The sequence below is a fragment of the Pollicipes pollicipes genome, unplaced genomic scaffold (genome assembly GCF_011947565.3).
Source record: "Pollicipes pollicipes isolate AB1234 unplaced genomic scaffold, Ppol_2.1 Scaffold_7261;HRSCAF=8764_pilon_pilon_pilon, whole genome shotgun sequence".
Classification (NCBI taxonomy): domain Eukaryota; kingdom Metazoa; phylum Arthropoda; class Thecostraca; order Pollicipedomorpha; family Pollicipedidae; genus Pollicipes; species Pollicipes pollicipes.
Genome location: NW_023597054.1, coordinates 61979600 through 61997749, shown reverse-complemented (window position 1 = coordinate 61997749; position 18150 = coordinate 61979600). Strand labels below are relative to the sequence as shown.

Below are 18150 nucleotides of genomic sequence, written 5' to 3'. Positions count from 1 at the left end.
GAAACAGAGATGGCATGGCTGCTTTATCAACAAATTCGGTTAACAGCAAACATAGGCAAGCAGGCACCGTGATGCTAAATAACTTCTACAAGCCACTACACCACTTTACTGACAACCCCTCATCGTCACGGCTCGGGTGTCTCGGGCGGTGGTGCCGAGGGGCCCACGCAGAGGCTATACCGCGGCGGCAGCTCCCCGGAAGGAGGAGGGAGGCTCTTGTCTGATCCCCGCTGCCGCCTCCGGTGCCTGTCCGTGTTTCGGCGGCGACTTAGACCCATCACAGCCGCCATCACCCCGCCAACAGCCACCAGGAGGCCGGCCGAGGGGACCAGAACCGCCAGGACGAGGCGCCACCTCGCTCGGCCCCGGGTCTCGCCAGCTCCATTGCCAGTCCCGCCGCTGGTGCCGCTGTTGGCTCCGCTGTTGGCGCCGCTGTTGATGCCGCCGTTGGCGCCGCTGTTGGTGCCGCTCTCAGTCCTACCTGTCGGCCGCTGCGGGGAGCCTCTGCCCAGGAGACACCGCTCCCCCGACCTCTCGTACCCGGGCTCGCAGGCGCAGCGGCGGCGCACCGGGTCGCAGAGCGCGTGTGCCACGGCGGCCAGACACTGCGCGCCGGCTCGGCACCGCTGTCCGAGCCGGCGCCGCCCGAGGCACTGGCCGTTCAGCCAGGAGGCCAGGCCCGGCGCGCACAGGCAGAGGCCGGTCAGATGCGACTCGCACGCCTTGTCCGGCGGACAGTCGGCATCCGTGCGGCAGCGGGTCACGTGGCAGTCGCCAGCGCGGCCGCACAGGGTCACGTGACCAACGGCACCCAGCGCCGGGAGGAGCAGCAGCAGCCAGAGCATGTCGGTAGGTCGGGGAAGGGAGGGTCCCGGTACGGACACGGATACGGCCTCGGTGCACACTCCTGGCAGGAAAACGGTGGGGAAGGGGGAGGCCGGCGCACTTGCTGTTTCGGTGAGTTGGGTGGCCGCAACGCTCTCGACAGGAATGCCCCGCGTCGGCTCCTGAACTTGATCGTCTCGCAAGATGTGGCAGCAGGGTCGGCCGCGGTCGAAGCACCCGGTCGCAAACACCCTGTCCGTCTACTGGGCTCCACCCACCCGATACGGCCACCTAGATCCGCCTCTGCCTCCAGCACAGCTCTCTTTCCGCGGGCTCGCTCTCCAGAGTCGCACAGCTAGCTCACAGCACTACGCACTGGCAGGTGCTCAACTGTCGAGCGCATGTTCGGAGGCGTCGGCGGCGGCGAGCTTCGACCCGCATGGCAGCGGTGGCACGGCGGCGTTGCCATGGAGACGGCGGACGCCACCCAGCGACGCGGTGGACGGCGAAGCGGTTTGCGAATCGTGCAAAGGAAGGCGCCGGTTTTCAGTTGATAGAGAGTAATCATGATTGGGTATTTACATACCACTGACTGCCAAGGTCATTTCCAAATGGATGTTTTTATTTAGTAGCATGTGGGATGCAGTAGGGGCGTGCCCGGTGCCTGAGCCCCGGACCAAAATGTCCACAGTCGGGCATTCACCGAAACGTCCACAGTCGAGCATTCACCGAAACGTCCACAGTCGAACAATTATCCCATCCTCAACCCCCATTTGATGACTGCTAGAGCGAATGACTGCTTTGGAAGCATACAGGTTTGGTTATTCGGTACATGGTCGACTGCAACGTCTGGGCCTTCCGGGACAGTCCATTCATTGACGCAAGAGTAGCTTTATGGTGTAATGTAATTGGCAAAACACATTTTTGGGCTTGTTGGCCATGGGTGAGAGCCGTTGACCTGAGGTAGCAAAATACGCGCGCCACTAAATATGTATATATATATATATATATATATATATATATATATATATATATATATATATATATATATATATATATGTGTGTGTGTGTGTGTGTGTGTGTGTGTGTGTGTGTGTGTGTGTGTGTGTGTGTGTGTGTGTGTGTGTGTGTGTGTGTGTGTGTTGTGTGTGTGTGTGTGTGTGTGTGTGTGTGTGTGTGTGGTGTGTGTGTGTGTGTGTGTGTGTGTGTGTGTGTGTGTGTGTGTGTGTGTGTGTGTGTGTGTGGTGTGTGTGTGTGTGTGTGTGTGTGTGTGTGTGTGTGTGTGTGTGTGTGTGTGTGTGTGTGTGTGTGTGTGTGTGTGTGTGTGTGTGTGTGTGTGTGTGTGTGTGTGTGTGTGTGTGTGTGTGTGTGTGTGTGTGTGTGTGTGTGTGTGTATGCACACATATTGGCACGGGTAACACCGGTCTTGAGCTCCTGGTTTTTCAACTTTACGAGATCTCATGCTGCAAATGACACGTCCGTGACTAAGTCACTGATTTCAGCTTCACCGAAGACCAGCAAAAGACCGGCTCATGGCTCTTGCGCACTGCCGATGCACATTCTTGGACCACAAGTGCTGCCTCGAAACGCCGAATATCCTCGTGATTCATCCCAACAGTTGCTTGATATCGTCGTTTAACTTGAACATACCTCCTGGTATACTGACGGTCCGCTATCGTAATCAAACGATGTCAAAAACATAACGTACTACCTCAATATAGAAACCTCTAAGTGTGATGGGGATTTGTTCGTGCTCTTTCATCACGAACAGTAGGTTGTTCCTTGAAATTAACTGAAGAGTCGTGTTATTGTACACAATCCTGAGATCGTCCTGAAAGTGGGACATATTGTTGTTTACGACGAATAAACGTTAAACGCATCTGCTCGGTTTTTCGCCACGAATTTGACCCCCCCCCCCCCCCGTCATAAGCGCGAACGGGGCATGATGTTGATTGTTTGAGAACATGCACCGTGCAGCGTTCTAAATCAAATCAGGGGTATTGTGCCTTGCTTGAGGGTTTGCTGACAAGCTGTCATCAGCATATTGGGCCATCAATCGTATAGGTGACAGAATGGACAGCTTATTAACATGCTGAGATGTCATGTAAAATGGTGTATTAATGTATTGGGCACTTTGTGTTAGGGTAGGCTTCGGGACTCTCTACGCGAGCAATGCAACTAACAAGTCATGCTCGGATATATTAACATTACTTGTACTAAATGGGGTACGCTGGCGACTTAAAGACCGGCTGGGCGCTGTACAGCACACGTGTCTGGCAAAGAACAACGTGGACGGTGAATAGCGCCCAGTATCACACCATACAAAATGCACAAAAATGTTATTTTTATTCTGAAGCACATCAAAGGATTGTATGGAATCACGTAATCCAAAAGCATCTGCAAGGATATCAAATACACGAAACAAGATAGCAGGGGACAGCACAAAGCAAAATGCACAAATCACCATTAAAGCATTGGGTAGGAAGTAAGCGCCTACTACATATATCTTCCAGCGATTCACATTCCGCGCTTCAAGTAACTGCATATTGGGCTATCTGCATATTGGGCAGTTCGCCACACAAGGGCAAATCGATCGAAAAAAAACCTTGGCCCATGATTCCTAATTTTGTTTAAACTCTAAAATGGCCTATGTATAATTAACCGCAACATTAAAAAGTGAAACGATCGAACAAACGCCCTTAACGGTGCACAACAGACAAAAACGTAACAACAAACAAACGATTCGCTCCTCGTCACTTGAATGGAAACGCAGTCGGTGAGCTCCCGCACATCAGAACAAATATCACATGTTACGGGTCGGCCAACGAGGTCAGCGACGTCAACGAGGTCAAACAGGTTAGAAAGCCTCCGTCAATATCCCGCGGCGCCCGAGTGCCCTCCGTGCTCTCCCTCGACCTTTGGTGACCTTTGACCTTGCGGCCAGCGGCCCGGCTCAGTACGCCTTCCGGTTGCGTTCGATCCAGTCGCGCAGTGACGTCACGCGAGTGTAGACTCCCGGGTACTCGGGCTTGGCGCAGCCGATGCCCCAGGAGACGACGCCGACCTGGTAGACCAGCCCGCCTTCGACAATCATCAGCGGTCCTCCAGAGTCGCCCTGAGGCCGGCGGCGACCGCGGTCAAGGTCACGTACAGGGGCGCCGGGCGAGGGAGACAGGAGTGAAGGAGTCAGCGTGAAGGATGGACCAGGCGAAGTTAACTCAGGCGGGAAGATAAGCCCAATCAGACATGAGGCCTAATCCGAAAATCAGGTTATACTTTGAAGAGACCGTGAGAGTAACCAATAGCAAAATGGACCGATTTTGGGTGCGTGGGAATAATAGGCTGCTCAGCCAAACGAACGGCGAGGACCTAGCTCTGACATCAAAACCATCTCGCATAGAAATCATATCGCAGCATATCCCATGGCTATGCCCGCCGTTGCCGCTCAGATTATGATCCAGAGTTTGCGGTGTAGCCCAGTTGGGTGGACAGTCTGCCGGTATCTGCGTGCTGTGTTACCATTTCCAGCCCGGCTATCGGACCTGCGTTTCGCCATCCCCACTACGAACCGCGTGGACGGACTGCGACCTCAGTGACCACAGCGGTTGAAGACGTCAAAAAAATATCCCTGTGCTTATCTGAGTCGGGATTGACCACGGTAAGTTCTACTCACGCTGCACGAGTCCTTGCCATCTCGTGAGGCACATAGCATGGAGCTGATGATGCCTCCCGGCGCCGAGCTGCCGTACGATGCGGCGCATTCCGCGTTCTTCCACACCTTCAGGTCCACCTTCTGCAGCTTGTCCGGCTGACGGCCGGCTGGAACAGCGCCCCATCAGCTTGTTATTGTAAGCTCTTCAGTTTGGGGGGCGTGTCATGTTAGCCTCAAGGTGTTGGTGTTTATGGAACGATGTTTTGAATGTTATAGCGAACAGCATGCGAGAAGTGGCTATGATATATACATATATATATATATATATATATATATATATATGTCTCTCTCTCTCTAATTGTATATACATAGCTACCTAACAATGTGGCTAACAATAGGTTTTCAAGGCGTGGAAAGGGATCAGAAAGCTGCCGTTTTCTTTTAAGTCTATTGAGGCACCTCTCAAAAGAGTAATGATCACCAAGCCGCTTTGTGACGTTATTCAGCTGTGTTGCCTGCCACACAAAAGTTTTCTGCACCCCTGCCATTCTCACTTCTTTATTTTCTTGCAAACAACACCTTGTCATCTCTCAAACGGAGCAACTGGGTTCGTTTGTGAGACGGACCTGTAGCACTGACTGCCCCCGATGCCGCCCGCTCTGCGCTCCGTGGCCTCTGTCGGCCGCGCCAGCTACACTAATCCTCACTGAGCATGCCCCAGCCGACACTAGTCCTCGCTGAGCATGCCCAAACTGGCACTGCCCTCGCTGAGCGTGCCCAACCGACATGAACCCTCGCTGAACGTGCCCCAGCTGACACTAACCCTCACTGAGCGTGCTCCAACTGACACAAGTCCTCGCTGAGCGTGCTCCAGACGTCACCAACCCTCAATGAGCGTGCCTCAGCCGACACTTACCCTCGCTGAGCCTACCCCATCCGACAATTACCCTCGCTGAGCGTGCCCCAGCCGACATTAACCCTAGCTGAGCGTGCCCCAGCCGACACTTACCCTCGCTGAGCGTGCCCCAGCCGGCCACGGTCACCAGGTTTCCGGTGTAGTTGTTGCTGCCCTCGGCCATACAAACCGGCCGGATGTGGTCCCGGTACTTCACCGGCTCCGTCAGGGTCAGCAGGGCGATGTCCGTATGCTGGAATTGCCGGCGAAGGTTAACAATTCGCTTTGCGGACAGCATCACGTAGCTACAGGGTACCACGGGGTTCGACGGGGCACGACGGGGTATGACGGGGTACACAACGGGGCATCGCTACGGGGTATGACGCTGCAACCGGCGGCGAATACCTATGCGTGCACCCCGTATTCCACAGAACACATCTACCACCATGATCCTATAGCATACGTTTTGCACTAGGCCACCATTTCTCAGCATCCGTCGCGGAGTCGATCACAAAGTGCTACAGCGTGTCGCGGAATGCACTGGTCTGCTACCTGCCGGAGTCTGCCCGTTTGCAGCTGTCTGCACGAATCCTGCAGTCTGCCACCGTGGGCGCCTCACCAATGTCTGGTCGGAGAAGCCCTTGTGCCGAATGATGCGGGCCACCTGGTACTCTTCGTGTGATCTCTCATCCGGCGTGCTGATGTCGTGGTCTCCCAGGCGTACCACCAGTCGGCGCACGTCATACGACGTCATGCTGCGTGACACGAGCAGGTCGACTCATGTGTACTCGGCTTGACATGCCACTCAGAGACGTCACGTCATGCTGCGTGACACGAGCAGGTCGACTCATGTGTACTCGGCTTGACATGCCACTCAGAGACGTCACGTCATGCTGCGTGACACGAGCAGGTCGACTCATATGTACTGATGGCGTGTGACTCAGGGTTATCACGCCATGCAGCAAAAATTTGCCTCTAGGGATGTGGAGATGTGCACATTGGCATGATTAAGACAATTTGTTTGTCATACTAGTATTGCGTGCCAATTCCGGTCAATAACGCTGCATGATCAAGCTGATAAACGCACAGCTATGTAATTTTATAGTGCATGTAAGTTTAAGCAACTCGTCAGTGCACGATCTTCAACGATACAGTTTCTAGCATTAAGTTTCGTGTGGCATTCAAAGCATGCCGTCGTGTCCCTGGATCAAATGTACAACTAGGACACTGCGGCCGCAAGTCAGGTGGTGTGCATTTCACCTAGCTGGGAGCCTCTCGACGGCGTCGGCGGAGCAGTCCGGTACTCACTGGGCGACGCAGTGGGCGGCTGTCAGGATGTGGGTCTCGTCGATCAGAGAGCCGCCGCAGAACTGCCGACGTCCCTTGAAAATACCCGCCTGCCAAGACAGAGAAATGCTACTGAACAGCTCAGAAGAAGACGACAGTTGCACTCGCTGTTTTTGAAGACCGGAACCAGCCTTCCTCGTTTTAAACGAGTTCAAGGCCGTATTCACCAAATAGCAATGCTGCGCGCTGTGTGCGTTACCTATTGCGCAGTGCTCTAGCTAACCATAAACACCTGAACCAAGAACTGTGGGTCTCGCTCTCGTTCCCTCCTCACCCCAGCACTTACGATCCAGGGAAACTCTCCGGGGGTAGCCTCCTGGCCACCCACAATCCGGTCCGTCTCCAGATTTCGGGTGCCACACGCACTGAAGTCTTGTGTCGGTTTTGTTGTAACGGCCGCAGCGGGCGTCGAGGGGCTGGACGTCACCTTAGTGGTGACGTCCCACCAGGCGGTGGTGGCCGGCCCGCGGCTGGTGGTGGTGGTGGTGGTGGTGGAGGTGGTCGTTGTCGCGCCGGCGGTGGTCTGCCACCACCCGGTGACCTGAATCGGTGATGGAGTCGAGGTGGACTGCCAGGGATGGGTGATGATTGGCGGAATGGTGGGCGCCGTCGGACGCGACACGGTGGTGCCGGCAGAGCTGGTGCTCGGCCGCTGAGTGGTGCCGGCCGTGGTCTGCCACCACTGGGTGATGTCTGCTGACGGAGCGGAGGTGGGCCGCGTCGTGGTTGTTCGCTTGGTGGTGGTAGTGGTGGTGGCGGGCGCGGTCGTCTGCCACCAGTTGGTGACGGCCCCCGACGGTTCACCGGCCTTGGTGCTGGTGCTCGGACGGCTGGTGGTGACGGCAGCCGTCGTCGGCGTGGTGGCGAACAGCCCTGGGCAGCAGACGCCGCGCACCAGGGGGCGCCCTGCCCCGGAGGCATCCCGACCACTGCCGCCCGCTAAGCAAGAGCCGAAGCTCCGTGCGAGACTGACGTCACCGGCAGGCAGATCTCGGGTCCAGTAACATACCGTCCGAGCCATGCAGACACCCGACCTGCGCCACAGGGCGGAAAACCCCGATTAGCAAGACACCCGCCATCTGAGAGCTGACACAATCACTCAGTCGTGACGACATCAAACTAAGGATTTTACGCGGCAAACTTGGATCAGTGTGGGTTCAATGTTTGGGATTTCGTAGCTCTGAGGGTAAAACATGACTATGTTTTGACTGTGTACTGTCAAAATCAAAAAGTGACAGTGCCCTCCTCTTTATCGGAATAAACAAATATTGGTGCTGGCAGACAACGAAATCAAACGCTCCAGCCATCGTCGCCCAGCGCATTGTGCTTTCGCCGTCTGGTCACCTACCGGCCATCTGGTGTATCACAGGTGTCCGTCACTCCCGCCGGGAGACCTGGCCAGCCAGGTGGCACCACCGTCTGCGACCGCTCAAACTCGTTCGTCAGCTGCCGTCCCTTCCGGAATGTCTCCTCCTGACCGGCCGCTGCGAAGGACTGCTGGTCAATATGGTAGTGGAGTCGTTATGACCAAGACTATTGTATTATCGCCACGGGAATGTAGGCCAAGTCATCGTTAGGAAAAGGGCCAGCGCAAGTGACATTTCACCCCCTCAGCAAGCTGACAAAGAGGTCAATTTGGCTGAGGCATAAGCTGATGAGATGTAAGGCACCTTAGATAGAGGGGTCATCCAAGCTAACTCCTGTTTCTGTAAGGATTTTGTTCAGTTTGTTTAATAAACATTAACTGTAACCGCTCCTTTGTTTCCAAGTTCTTTTTCAACTCATAAAAACGGGCTGTTTCGTCTTAGCGTCGGATGCATGGCACGCTAAATGGAGTAACGCTCATCGTTACTCCACATGCACCGCAAGCCCGTCATTTTTCTGTCGTCATGTAGCTTTAACCACTCCGTGAAAATATGTAAGGGCATGCATGCATCATTCCTCCACGTATCCGCCTGAGAGAAAAAGCCGGGGGGGGGGGGGGGGGGCGCATCCTACCCCAGTAAGCAATTTCATTTGCGACTTTAGTGTGTTGATTTAGTCTTTAATTCAGTCAGCCCAGTCTTCCATTGTTCATGTTACATATGATATGATAGCGCTCTCATTACTTGGCATGGTCAATTCACTCGTTAATAGAAGATATGCTAATTGTAAGTAAACATTGCCGCAACATAAAAATATCCAGCTTTCTTATGAGAAACAGTCCTGATAAGCTAAGCAAACTTAAGCACACCAATGTAGAATATCCATTAAGACATAATCTCGAAGGCTGCCATCTTGGTTCCAAATATTACACTGGTGTAACCACGACGCCCGCACGACGCATGACGATGTACATACAGCGACTGGTAACCTGCCTGTGGAGCACATGCGACACGAACATGACAGAACATTAACATGACAGCAGCTGAAGAATAGCACTGGCATCCCTTAGACATGTAATAACGGAAGAATCAACCAAATTTGGGGAGCATATTTATTAGTGAGTTCCCCGCTAAACCCTAAGCAGTCAAATTATTGCACAGCTCTTGTGTTACTATGTGATGGGTGGTAGCTACCGTTAATGTTATTGTGGCTGTGGTCTTCGAAGTGTTCTGTTTCCATTCCGATTTGTTTTATTGACATTGAAATGTTTATCCGTCATAACTATCGCAAAATTTGCTGTCTCTGTTTTAAAATATGTTATGAACTCGTATATACTGAACTTACGTCATTGCAAGCTCAAACTTTCCACTTGTTCCAGTTGTACTTCACCGACGGGATAAGGCCCAAAACCCTAGACCATAACACGTCGAAGAATCGTGCAGTGTTTTTGTACGAAAGCCTTTTATCTCGTTAATTTGCCTTATTTTCAACTTGCTTATTTACATTGCTATTCACATTGCTATGGTAAGCGACCGTTAATATGTCTTTAATATGTACGGGGCAGTCCAGCACGCGGTTCCAATAGTGAGGCATGACCCAGACCATTGCTGGATCTCATACCGGATCTCATCTTGCAGTCAACAGAGGTCAACAGCCGGAGGGTGAGGGCATCGGAGCCGAGACGCCCGGAGATAGAGGGTAAAAGAAGAAGGTGTGACCATCCCCACCATGTGATGTCCGCAGGGGTGAGGAGGGGCGGTCAGATGACAGTGTTTTCGGCCAAGGTCATGGGCGGCCCATGCGTGCTCAAGGTCAGCAAACTCGAAAATGCTCAATGGAGAACAGAGGAAAAGGAGCGATTGTTTTTGAGCCCGATGCGATAGAGGTGATACAAAATTATAACAACTTTTCATGATATGAATAATATTCGTGCGTGTGAATTCACTTGCATTTGTATGGAACTTATTTTTATCACATCGTTTTAAATAACTTCCGAATGAAATGAGTAAACCCATCAAATAGCATGCACACATCATATAAATGCTAAAACCACATGGTCATGCTATCCTACCCGGGTAGCGGCTTGAGCTTATTTCAGTTCCACGACATGTGAAATAATGATACCTGGCTGTGAGACTGTAATCTGGGTGTCGGAAAATGTCCAACACTTCGACTTGGTAGGGAGTCATCACGCCCTCGGTAAGAAATATCCGCTATTAAATGAGCGTTTGCGTGAAACACAAACAAGGACGTAGGAACGGATCCGGGACAGCTTGCTGAATGGTGTTTAGTGGATGCTATGTCATCGAATGTGAAAAACTCGAAAGCTTTTTGCGCCGTCTTTTTGCCGTGATGTTAAAAAGGTGCACGGCTTAAAGGCGAAATGCATATCGATGCTATTGCTTTTTGACAACCTTTAAGCTGCCAAAACACACATAGTTCAAAATGCTAAATATCCGACAACTGATAAGACGAAATGTTGATTACCCGAATATGCCGAATGGGATCCCGACGAATGTCAATTAGACGAAAGGAATTTTAGCAAATGGTTAAGTAACCTAGTGCCTGCTTGTGGAAATGTTAATTTGCCGAACAGCAATCAGACGGATATAAATTCTGAGTCGACAATTTTGTTTTCTCTATTAACGTAGACGTGTCAGGCGGGCTTCATTTCTTATCTGTTCAGAGTGGGGAAATAACCAGAGCCACGCACGCGGCGAACCCAGGAATTCTGATCGACGAGAGGAAACACGTGTTCCCAGTTGGACGCCTATGCATGTAAGCACCTACCTTGCCCTCGTGATGGCTGCTTGGAAGAGAGGGGCGCCTATATCGGCCAGAGGAGCGCCTACATCGGCCAGACAGGCACCTATATTGGCCAGAGGGGAGCCTATATCGGCCAGAGGAGCGCCTACATCGGCCAGACGGGCACCTATATTGGCCAGAGGGGAGCCTATATCGGCCAGAGGAGCGCCTACATCGGCCAGACGGGCACCTATATTGGCCAGAGGGGAGCCTATATCGGCCAGAGGAGCGCCTACATTGGCCAGACGGACACCTATATTGGCCAGAGGGGAGCCTATATCGGCCAGAGGAGCGCCTACATCGGCCAGACGGGCACCTATATTGGCCAGAGGGGAGCCTATATCGGCCAGAGGAGCGCCTACATCGGCCAGACGGGCACCTATATTGGCCAGAGGGGAGTCTATATCGGCCAGAGGAGCGCCTACACCGGCCAGACAGGCACCTATATTGGCAAGAGGGGAGCCTATGCCGGCCAGAGGGGCGCCTACATCGGCCAGACGGGCACCTATATTGGCAAGAGGGGAGCCTATGCCGGCCAGAGGAGCGCTCACCTCGGCCAGACGGGCACCTATATTGGTAAGAGGGGAGCCTATGTCGGCCAGAGGGGCGCCTACATCGGCCAGACGGGCACCTATATTGGCAAGAGGGAAGCCTATATCGGCCAGAGGAGCGCCTACATCGGCCAGACGGCACCTACATTGGCAAGAGGGGAGCCTATGTCGGCTAGAGGGGCGCTTTCTAGCCTAGACAGGAGCCAATGTCTCTCAGACTTAGGAGGAGCATGCCTTCAGGGGCGGATTCAGGATTTTCAGGATTTCAGTAAAGAGGTGGTCTGGTCTGACAGGTGAGCTGTGAACGTCGGTGTTTTATGTGCAATAGACTGTATGTGCCGCTTGATGTTAAGGCACCTAAAATTTGCATCTAACTGCAAATTCGATTTAAACTGATGATTCATATGAGGTATGTTGTGAGCCTATTGCAATGCGGATTGGCATGTAAATGATAGGTGGCACGATTAAGCTTTCACAGCCCGTACACATGTCAGCGGCCTCTACATTCAATCTAACAGCATCTCGACGCATAAATATTTGACTGAGAAGCATTTGTGTAAGCAGCATCTCGCCAGAGAACATTTCAGTCAATTGACTTTCAACTTAACATGTAGTCAAATCAACATTCGGTAAATATGCGTCTCGACTTCTCAAAATTTTGCCAATTTGACATTTAGAGGAAAACGTATGTCGGTAGACTACAGTTAAACTACTCGCATTTCGTATCTTTAACACGGCGCCAGACAGACGCGTTGACAAAATAGCATTCGACTGAATCTGTTCGGCCAAAATGCATTCTTTTCAATGCATTTTGGTATCTTCTTCCCATACCTTACGAATAGGGAGCCAGGGAGCCATGCCCCTTGCTTTTTGAGTCTGCCAAAGATTGACCCGATGGTGATGCATGGAAAGAATCAACTTTAAAAGGCTGTCACTGCTCTCCCTCCGTGCCACTTTCTCAGACCTCTCTACGCATATGAGCCCAATATTACTTTTCATGTGAGAAGCCTGACGCAAGAATAGACGTACCTTCATGGATTTGCAGCAAAGCTGAAAAACCGACCATTTTATTCTTCTGTTTTTGGGGTAGGGGAAATTCCCTGTAGGTTTTCTTTGGCTAATTTAAGCCGCTAATAAGCTGTCCAATAAGCCTCAAAACATTATTTATGTATATATATATATATATATATATATATATATATATATCTCTCTCTCTCTCTCTCTCTCTCTCTCTCTCTCTCTCTCTCTCTCTCTCTCTCTCTCTCCTCTCTCTCTCTCTCTCTTCTTCCTCTCTCTCTCTCTCTCTCTCTTTCTCTCTTTCATTTCCCTCCCTCTCTCTCTCTCTCTCTCTCTCTCTCTATCTCTCTCTCTCTCTCTCTCTCTCTCTCTCTCTCTCTCTCTCTCTCTCTCTCTCTCTCTCTCTCTCTCTCTCTCTCTCTCTCGCTCTCGCCCAGTCTCGTTTTCTCTCTCTGCAGCGTCGGAGGTAATGAATTCTCAAATATTGCCAGCTGCGTGGTGTGATGCATGTTTACAAACAAAATAAAAATGTTTTCCAACTTTGAAAATATCAATTAAAAATCGCAACTGCCAAAAGCTTGCCTATGTACCCCAAAAGAACCCGGAGACAGCCCAGCGTGGTGGCATGCCAGCATAGCCCCCTCGGCTATCCGCACCAGTTGACCACTTCCATAACCGCCAGCGATCACCGCACCAAGCTCCCACGCGCGGTCCAGGCCGTCCCTTGGCAGCGCGCGGCGGTCGCGGAGGCCGAGTGCGGTGACCCGGCCAGCGCGGTGCGGTGGCTGGCGATCGCCGACAACAGGTCACGGATCAGGGTCAGTGCCCTTTGCGCCCCGGCCGCCGCCGGCCGCAACGATCCCACGCACACCCGCGAGCGGCGGGTGTTTTTCGACGTAAGGCACCAGCCCGGTCGCACTCGTTTCAGGCGCCAGCGGTCAGTGCTTTTTTTCGCTGACTTCCGAACGGTACAGTGAGGCAAGCTGCGTCCGTCGCGAACCTCATTTCTATCCAAGCTCATTGAGCGTCGAGTTGGCCATTCAGCAGCAGCAGACGCAATCTGCCCCTCGTCGGGCTGCAGCGGCAGTTAACATGCGCTGAGAGGGTTCTGAGCTACCTGCCAGCCGTGGGGAATGCCTGCGCACGCGGTGGCGGTGCCCGCGGCGGCGGGCGGCATCGGACGCGAGCGGGCGGCGGAAGGTGGCGGCAGCCTCTGGCCTCGCGAGTCCGGTACGGCCCGCGTGGCGCCGCGCGCCGGGACGAGTTCAGCCCGACTGGTTCGGAGGGTGAACGGCCCCGCAGCGTCCGGATGCGCCGCGGCCGCCGGCGGCGCGGCGGCGGACGGGGTGGCCCCGTCAGCTGGACCGTCCGCCAAGGCTGCGGCATCTGCTGGGCCGCGTCGGCCCGCTAAACTACTGCTGAACCATCGCGCTTCTAGACCTCATAGATCACCCATCATCGGTTATATGATCGATGGCGCAAATTAAGCCGCGCAAATTGATCGGGGAATGCATCCTATTTGTATCGTGCGTACAGAAATTAGCACACCGCTTTTAGACTTTTGACAGAGAATTTCCACGGCGCCGGCATATAGCCCGGGGGGAGTCTCAAAGGCAAGATGGTCGCTGAGTCCTTAGTTCATTGGCACCGGAGTGCTGGTGGCAGGGGAGGGGGAGGCGCCGACCGTGCCAACCGCGGTATAATACAGTTATGTGATGCGAACTGCATTTATCACCAACTCAACACTTGAAACTGGTTGCGCTGGCTAGCCGGTCCCGGCGCTGGTTCGTTCTCAGAACTTGAGCTGAGAGCGTATGGCTTGCAAGCTATGTTAGGCAGCTCGCACCATGACACGGTACTTGTTGACCAACACTTGTCACCGGTATATACGACGCAACTCAAGGCCTCCATTAATACGTTAAATGGGGGATAAATATTTCCCATATGCCATGGAATACTCCAGTTCCACGAAATCAGTGGTGCAACAAAAACTCCTCCGACAGACCTGCTACGACATAACTTCTGCTGTCAATACTGATACACGACATTGGAGCTACATGTCAACATTTATGCTGCAAAATTATGTTTGTCACTACTTCTACTGCAAAAACATCTCTAGTCGTTACTTATGCACGATTTTACCTCCACTGCAAAGACTTAAACACGCCAATAGTGCTACAAGATAAGAATTGTACTTCAAAAACTTATACCCGTCATTATTTCAACTGCACAAGCTTATGCATGCATTACTTGTAAGCGGCATTATTTCTACTGCAAAAACTTTTACGCTACATTAGTACTGCACGACAAAACTTTTTTACACAAAGCATTTCGCCAGTGCCTCGTTATGTAACTTACCTGTAACTTGAAGTAATGCCACGCATGAGCAAAGACCGTATAAGTCCTTGCTGTAGAAGTAATGAGGGGTGTATGTTTTTACAGAGTAAATTGCATCGTTGAACTCTCATATCATGTGTAAGTCTTTGCAACAAAAGTGAAGTCGCGTGTAAGTTAAGGCTTTAACTCTTAGCGGTACATGTAAAGATGTGCAAAAGTTGTTGAAATATAAATTTTGTCGTGTAGTACTCATGTTGTGCACAAGTCTTTGCAGTAGAAGGTAAGTTGCGTATCAGTTAAGTCTGTGTGGGTTCTTGCAGTCGAAGTAATGTCCTGGATAACTGTTGTTAACACTACTATCCGTAGGATTTTTGTCGTGGCACTAATGTGTGACACCAGCTTATGGGATATTTAAGCCATGACACGGTAGAAAAGAATGCATTTTGTTATTAGTAGTGCTGGTAATTTGAATGGATGGTCCGACTGCCAAAGGTCCGTCCTGATAGTTCATCAACTGGTTCAAACGAACGCTTCCCGGTTCACCCGCTCGTGCCGGGGTAGGTTTGAGTCTCTAGAAGTGCCCACTTTTTCCCCTTGACTGGGATGGTCTGCGGCCGGTGGCAGTGCCCACGCTAGAGGTCAGGTCAAGTTGGAGGGCGGGACGGACCGCTTTGAACATTGCGGCGCGTAAGCTTTCGCTACAAAATGCTGCCGTTAACACATAATTTAATGGTCGGATGGTGGGGTTAAAGCTCGCGCAACAGGCACTGCTTGTCATGGGCGTTGATCCCAGCAATTCATCCAGTCAAAGATTCGGATGACTGTTTTCAGATCAAGCCCCGAGGGGTTCCTGGTTTGGACAGGGGCCTCATTGGTTATGTACTGAGCGCAGTGGTCTGGGCTCGTCTGGCTGAATCAGTTACGTCCATGCTTTGTGAAGTTGCAAAGAAGCTGGTATGAATATAAGTGAATGTATCAGTAAATTCTGACACAGGCAATAAACTACACACAATTATGAATAATCTCCAGGGGCTATTCTTGTCGTCTGCGCATTTACAAAGGGTTGCAGGGTGGCAATGCCAATGCTCCACGTTTGAAGATATTGAGATAAGAATCAGATATGATAGGACAAGCTTACTTGTGACAATATAAATGCTTTCTAAGTGCAACAGACCGCTCTAGAGACAAAACATCACAATTCAGAAAATATGCTGCTCGTTATGCAATCGTTTGGGCAAGTCATGAAATGTTTTATGATGCCAGAGTCGCTGCCAGACTGGCCGTGTCAGAATTATCACTGCAGCGGGTGGGCTGACTCACTTGTAATACTTCAGCTTGCGACAAGGTGGCTTGTTAACTTATGCTTGTGAAAAACTGATTATTGTTATGTGCGCTTATTTTTACTTTTTTGTGGTGTTCTTGTACATTTTTCCGCGATAGCATGCTTTGCTTGCATTTCCATTTTCATTTACGGTGCTGTTCTTAAGTTCTTCTATTCCCAGCTTCATGTCCGTCATAACCAGTACAGCTGCCCAAATGCCTGTACTATGTATTACCAAACGTTGTTCGTAATCGGGGCTTGCAACACGTCAAGCTGGTTGAAAGCCAACTGGTGTCCGTCGATGTTTCAATTTGTGTCGACGTATTTCTTAACTTGAACACAACACGCCCATTGAAAAGGCGCAATTCGTCTCATGTTTCTATAAGGTCATGTATCTCTGGGTCACTTACACCAAGGCAGCGCGAAATGGTCTGCACAAGTTCGCATGCGTCTAGCTCAGAATGATATGATGTAAAGTTTTACAAAGAGCTTAGCCGTGAACTGCAGGAAATTGCCGCGAAAATGGCTACCTTAGTATACAACCCGTAGAAGTGTTGAACAGTCCCTTTGAAGTCTAAAACGACATGTCTCCGATTGGGTTAAAAGCCTTTTTAAGAAATTAAGTGAGAAAAAAGAGTCTAGGAACAGGTGCACCATATCTTAATTTGTCACGCCTCTCCCTACCAAATCCTCCTAAAGGAGACGCTGATGTAATTCTCCACCATTTCCTTCCGAGATATTCCTGATTTCATAAAGTCTGCACATTCATGTGGAGCTCGTCGAGCGGGGCTTTCTTCCTGCTCTCCTCAACCACTACCTGGCCACCGCAACCATAAGGATCATACCAACGCCCACAAATGCATGCTTTGCCGCCGGTCAGACAGCCACCGCGCTGACACCGGTCGGCATGTCCGGGATTGTGGCGTGCTGCGCGGGCCCGGACTCGCTGCAGCTGATCGCGTTTGATGTAGGCCATGACCGCTGGGGAGGCCGCAGCCGCTGACCCCGGCCTAAGCTGATGAGTGGGGTCGGTGAACAAAGAGTAGCGGTCCGGGCCGGACATTATTGGCGATTTTTGCTGGATGTTGTGCTTTCAGTTCGATGAAACGCTACCTCGCCGCCGAACCGGATCGGGCTTCTTCGTGACTAGCGAATGCTCCCGTTGAACTCGGTGCGGTGTCGAGCTGGATACAAAGGTTGGGGACTGAATCCTTTTGAGTTCATAACCTGCACTCATTCTATGGGTAAAATTCACATCCATGATGCGCCACAAACTAAAATAGCAGAATTATATAGAAATCCGACGTGTTGAAATAATTATATAATAACGCTCTATATCGATATTTTATTCTTGAGAGCTTTCTTTCAGGCTTTTAGACTAAAGACGGGGTATGGGAAACGAACGGTGGCTGGCTACCGTACGGTGTCACCGAGGCTGACGAGAAGTTCGCGTTAGGCGACTTTGCTCCATCTGGCATGCCAGCAATTCAGTCTATGTTAATGTCGTAAGCCAAGGCTAAACCCGTCAGATGTTACGGCTCATGCTGCTTGTTCAACGTCAAGAGGCAGACTATTCCTTGCATAGCGGCCTTGCCTTTCCCTTCGCATTGATCTATCCCAGCTTCTTATGACTTGGCTGTGGCATCGAATTCAGGTGTTGGATGATGCTTTCCTAACGGTTGCAAGACAGCGGCGAATGACAGTTTTGTCCGTACCATTGTGCATCTGCATTGGGGCACCCTAGCCGTGAAGGAGCCCTTGGGTGCAACAGCCGGTTGAAACGGCATTGGTCTGTTTTGCAGCTGTCTTTCAACCCCATGATGTCATTTGTGACATTTTAAATCGCAAAAAAGCATTGCAACTTGTATATTTTGCTGAAACAGCAAATAAAACCTGTCGAGCCAGGTATGTTTTGACTCCAAATGATGGTTTGCGTTACAGCAAAAAGTCGAAAAAAGCTTTGAATGAAAGCATTCAACAATGTACGTGATGCCATCAATGTTTTTGCTGTTCAGCATTTTGAGTGAAATATTAT

The 18150-nt window shown here is 51.4% G+C and overlaps 1 protein-coding gene across 3 annotated transcripts in view; it reads right to left on the bottom strand.

Moving 5' to 3' along the window:
• Positions 1–3028: 3028 nt before the first annotated feature.
• LOC119112339 (transmembrane protease serine 9) overlaps positions 3029–18150 on the bottom strand; it is a 39280-nt gene continuing 24158 nt past the window's right edge. For 2 of the 3 annotated variants that reach the window (XM_037236474.1, XM_037236477.1), the window contains exons 2-8: positions 8068–8203; positions 7006–7753; positions 6681–6769; positions 5992–6127; positions 5487–5625; positions 4499–4644; positions 3038–3940 (exon numbers count right to left, since the gene is read on the bottom strand). In XM_037236474.1, coding sequence (XP_037092369.1) covers positions 3779–3940; positions 4499–4644; positions 5487–5625; positions 5992–6127; positions 6681–6769; positions 7006–7753; positions 8068–8203 — 1556 coding nt within the window. In that variant the 3' untranslated portion in view covers positions 3038–3778. Of the gene's footprint in view, positions 3941–4498; positions 4645–5486; positions 5626–5991; positions 6128–6680; positions 6770–7005; positions 7754–8067; positions 8204–18150 lie in introns of all 3 variants that reach the window. The other variant, XM_037236476.1, reaches the window with a different exon arrangement.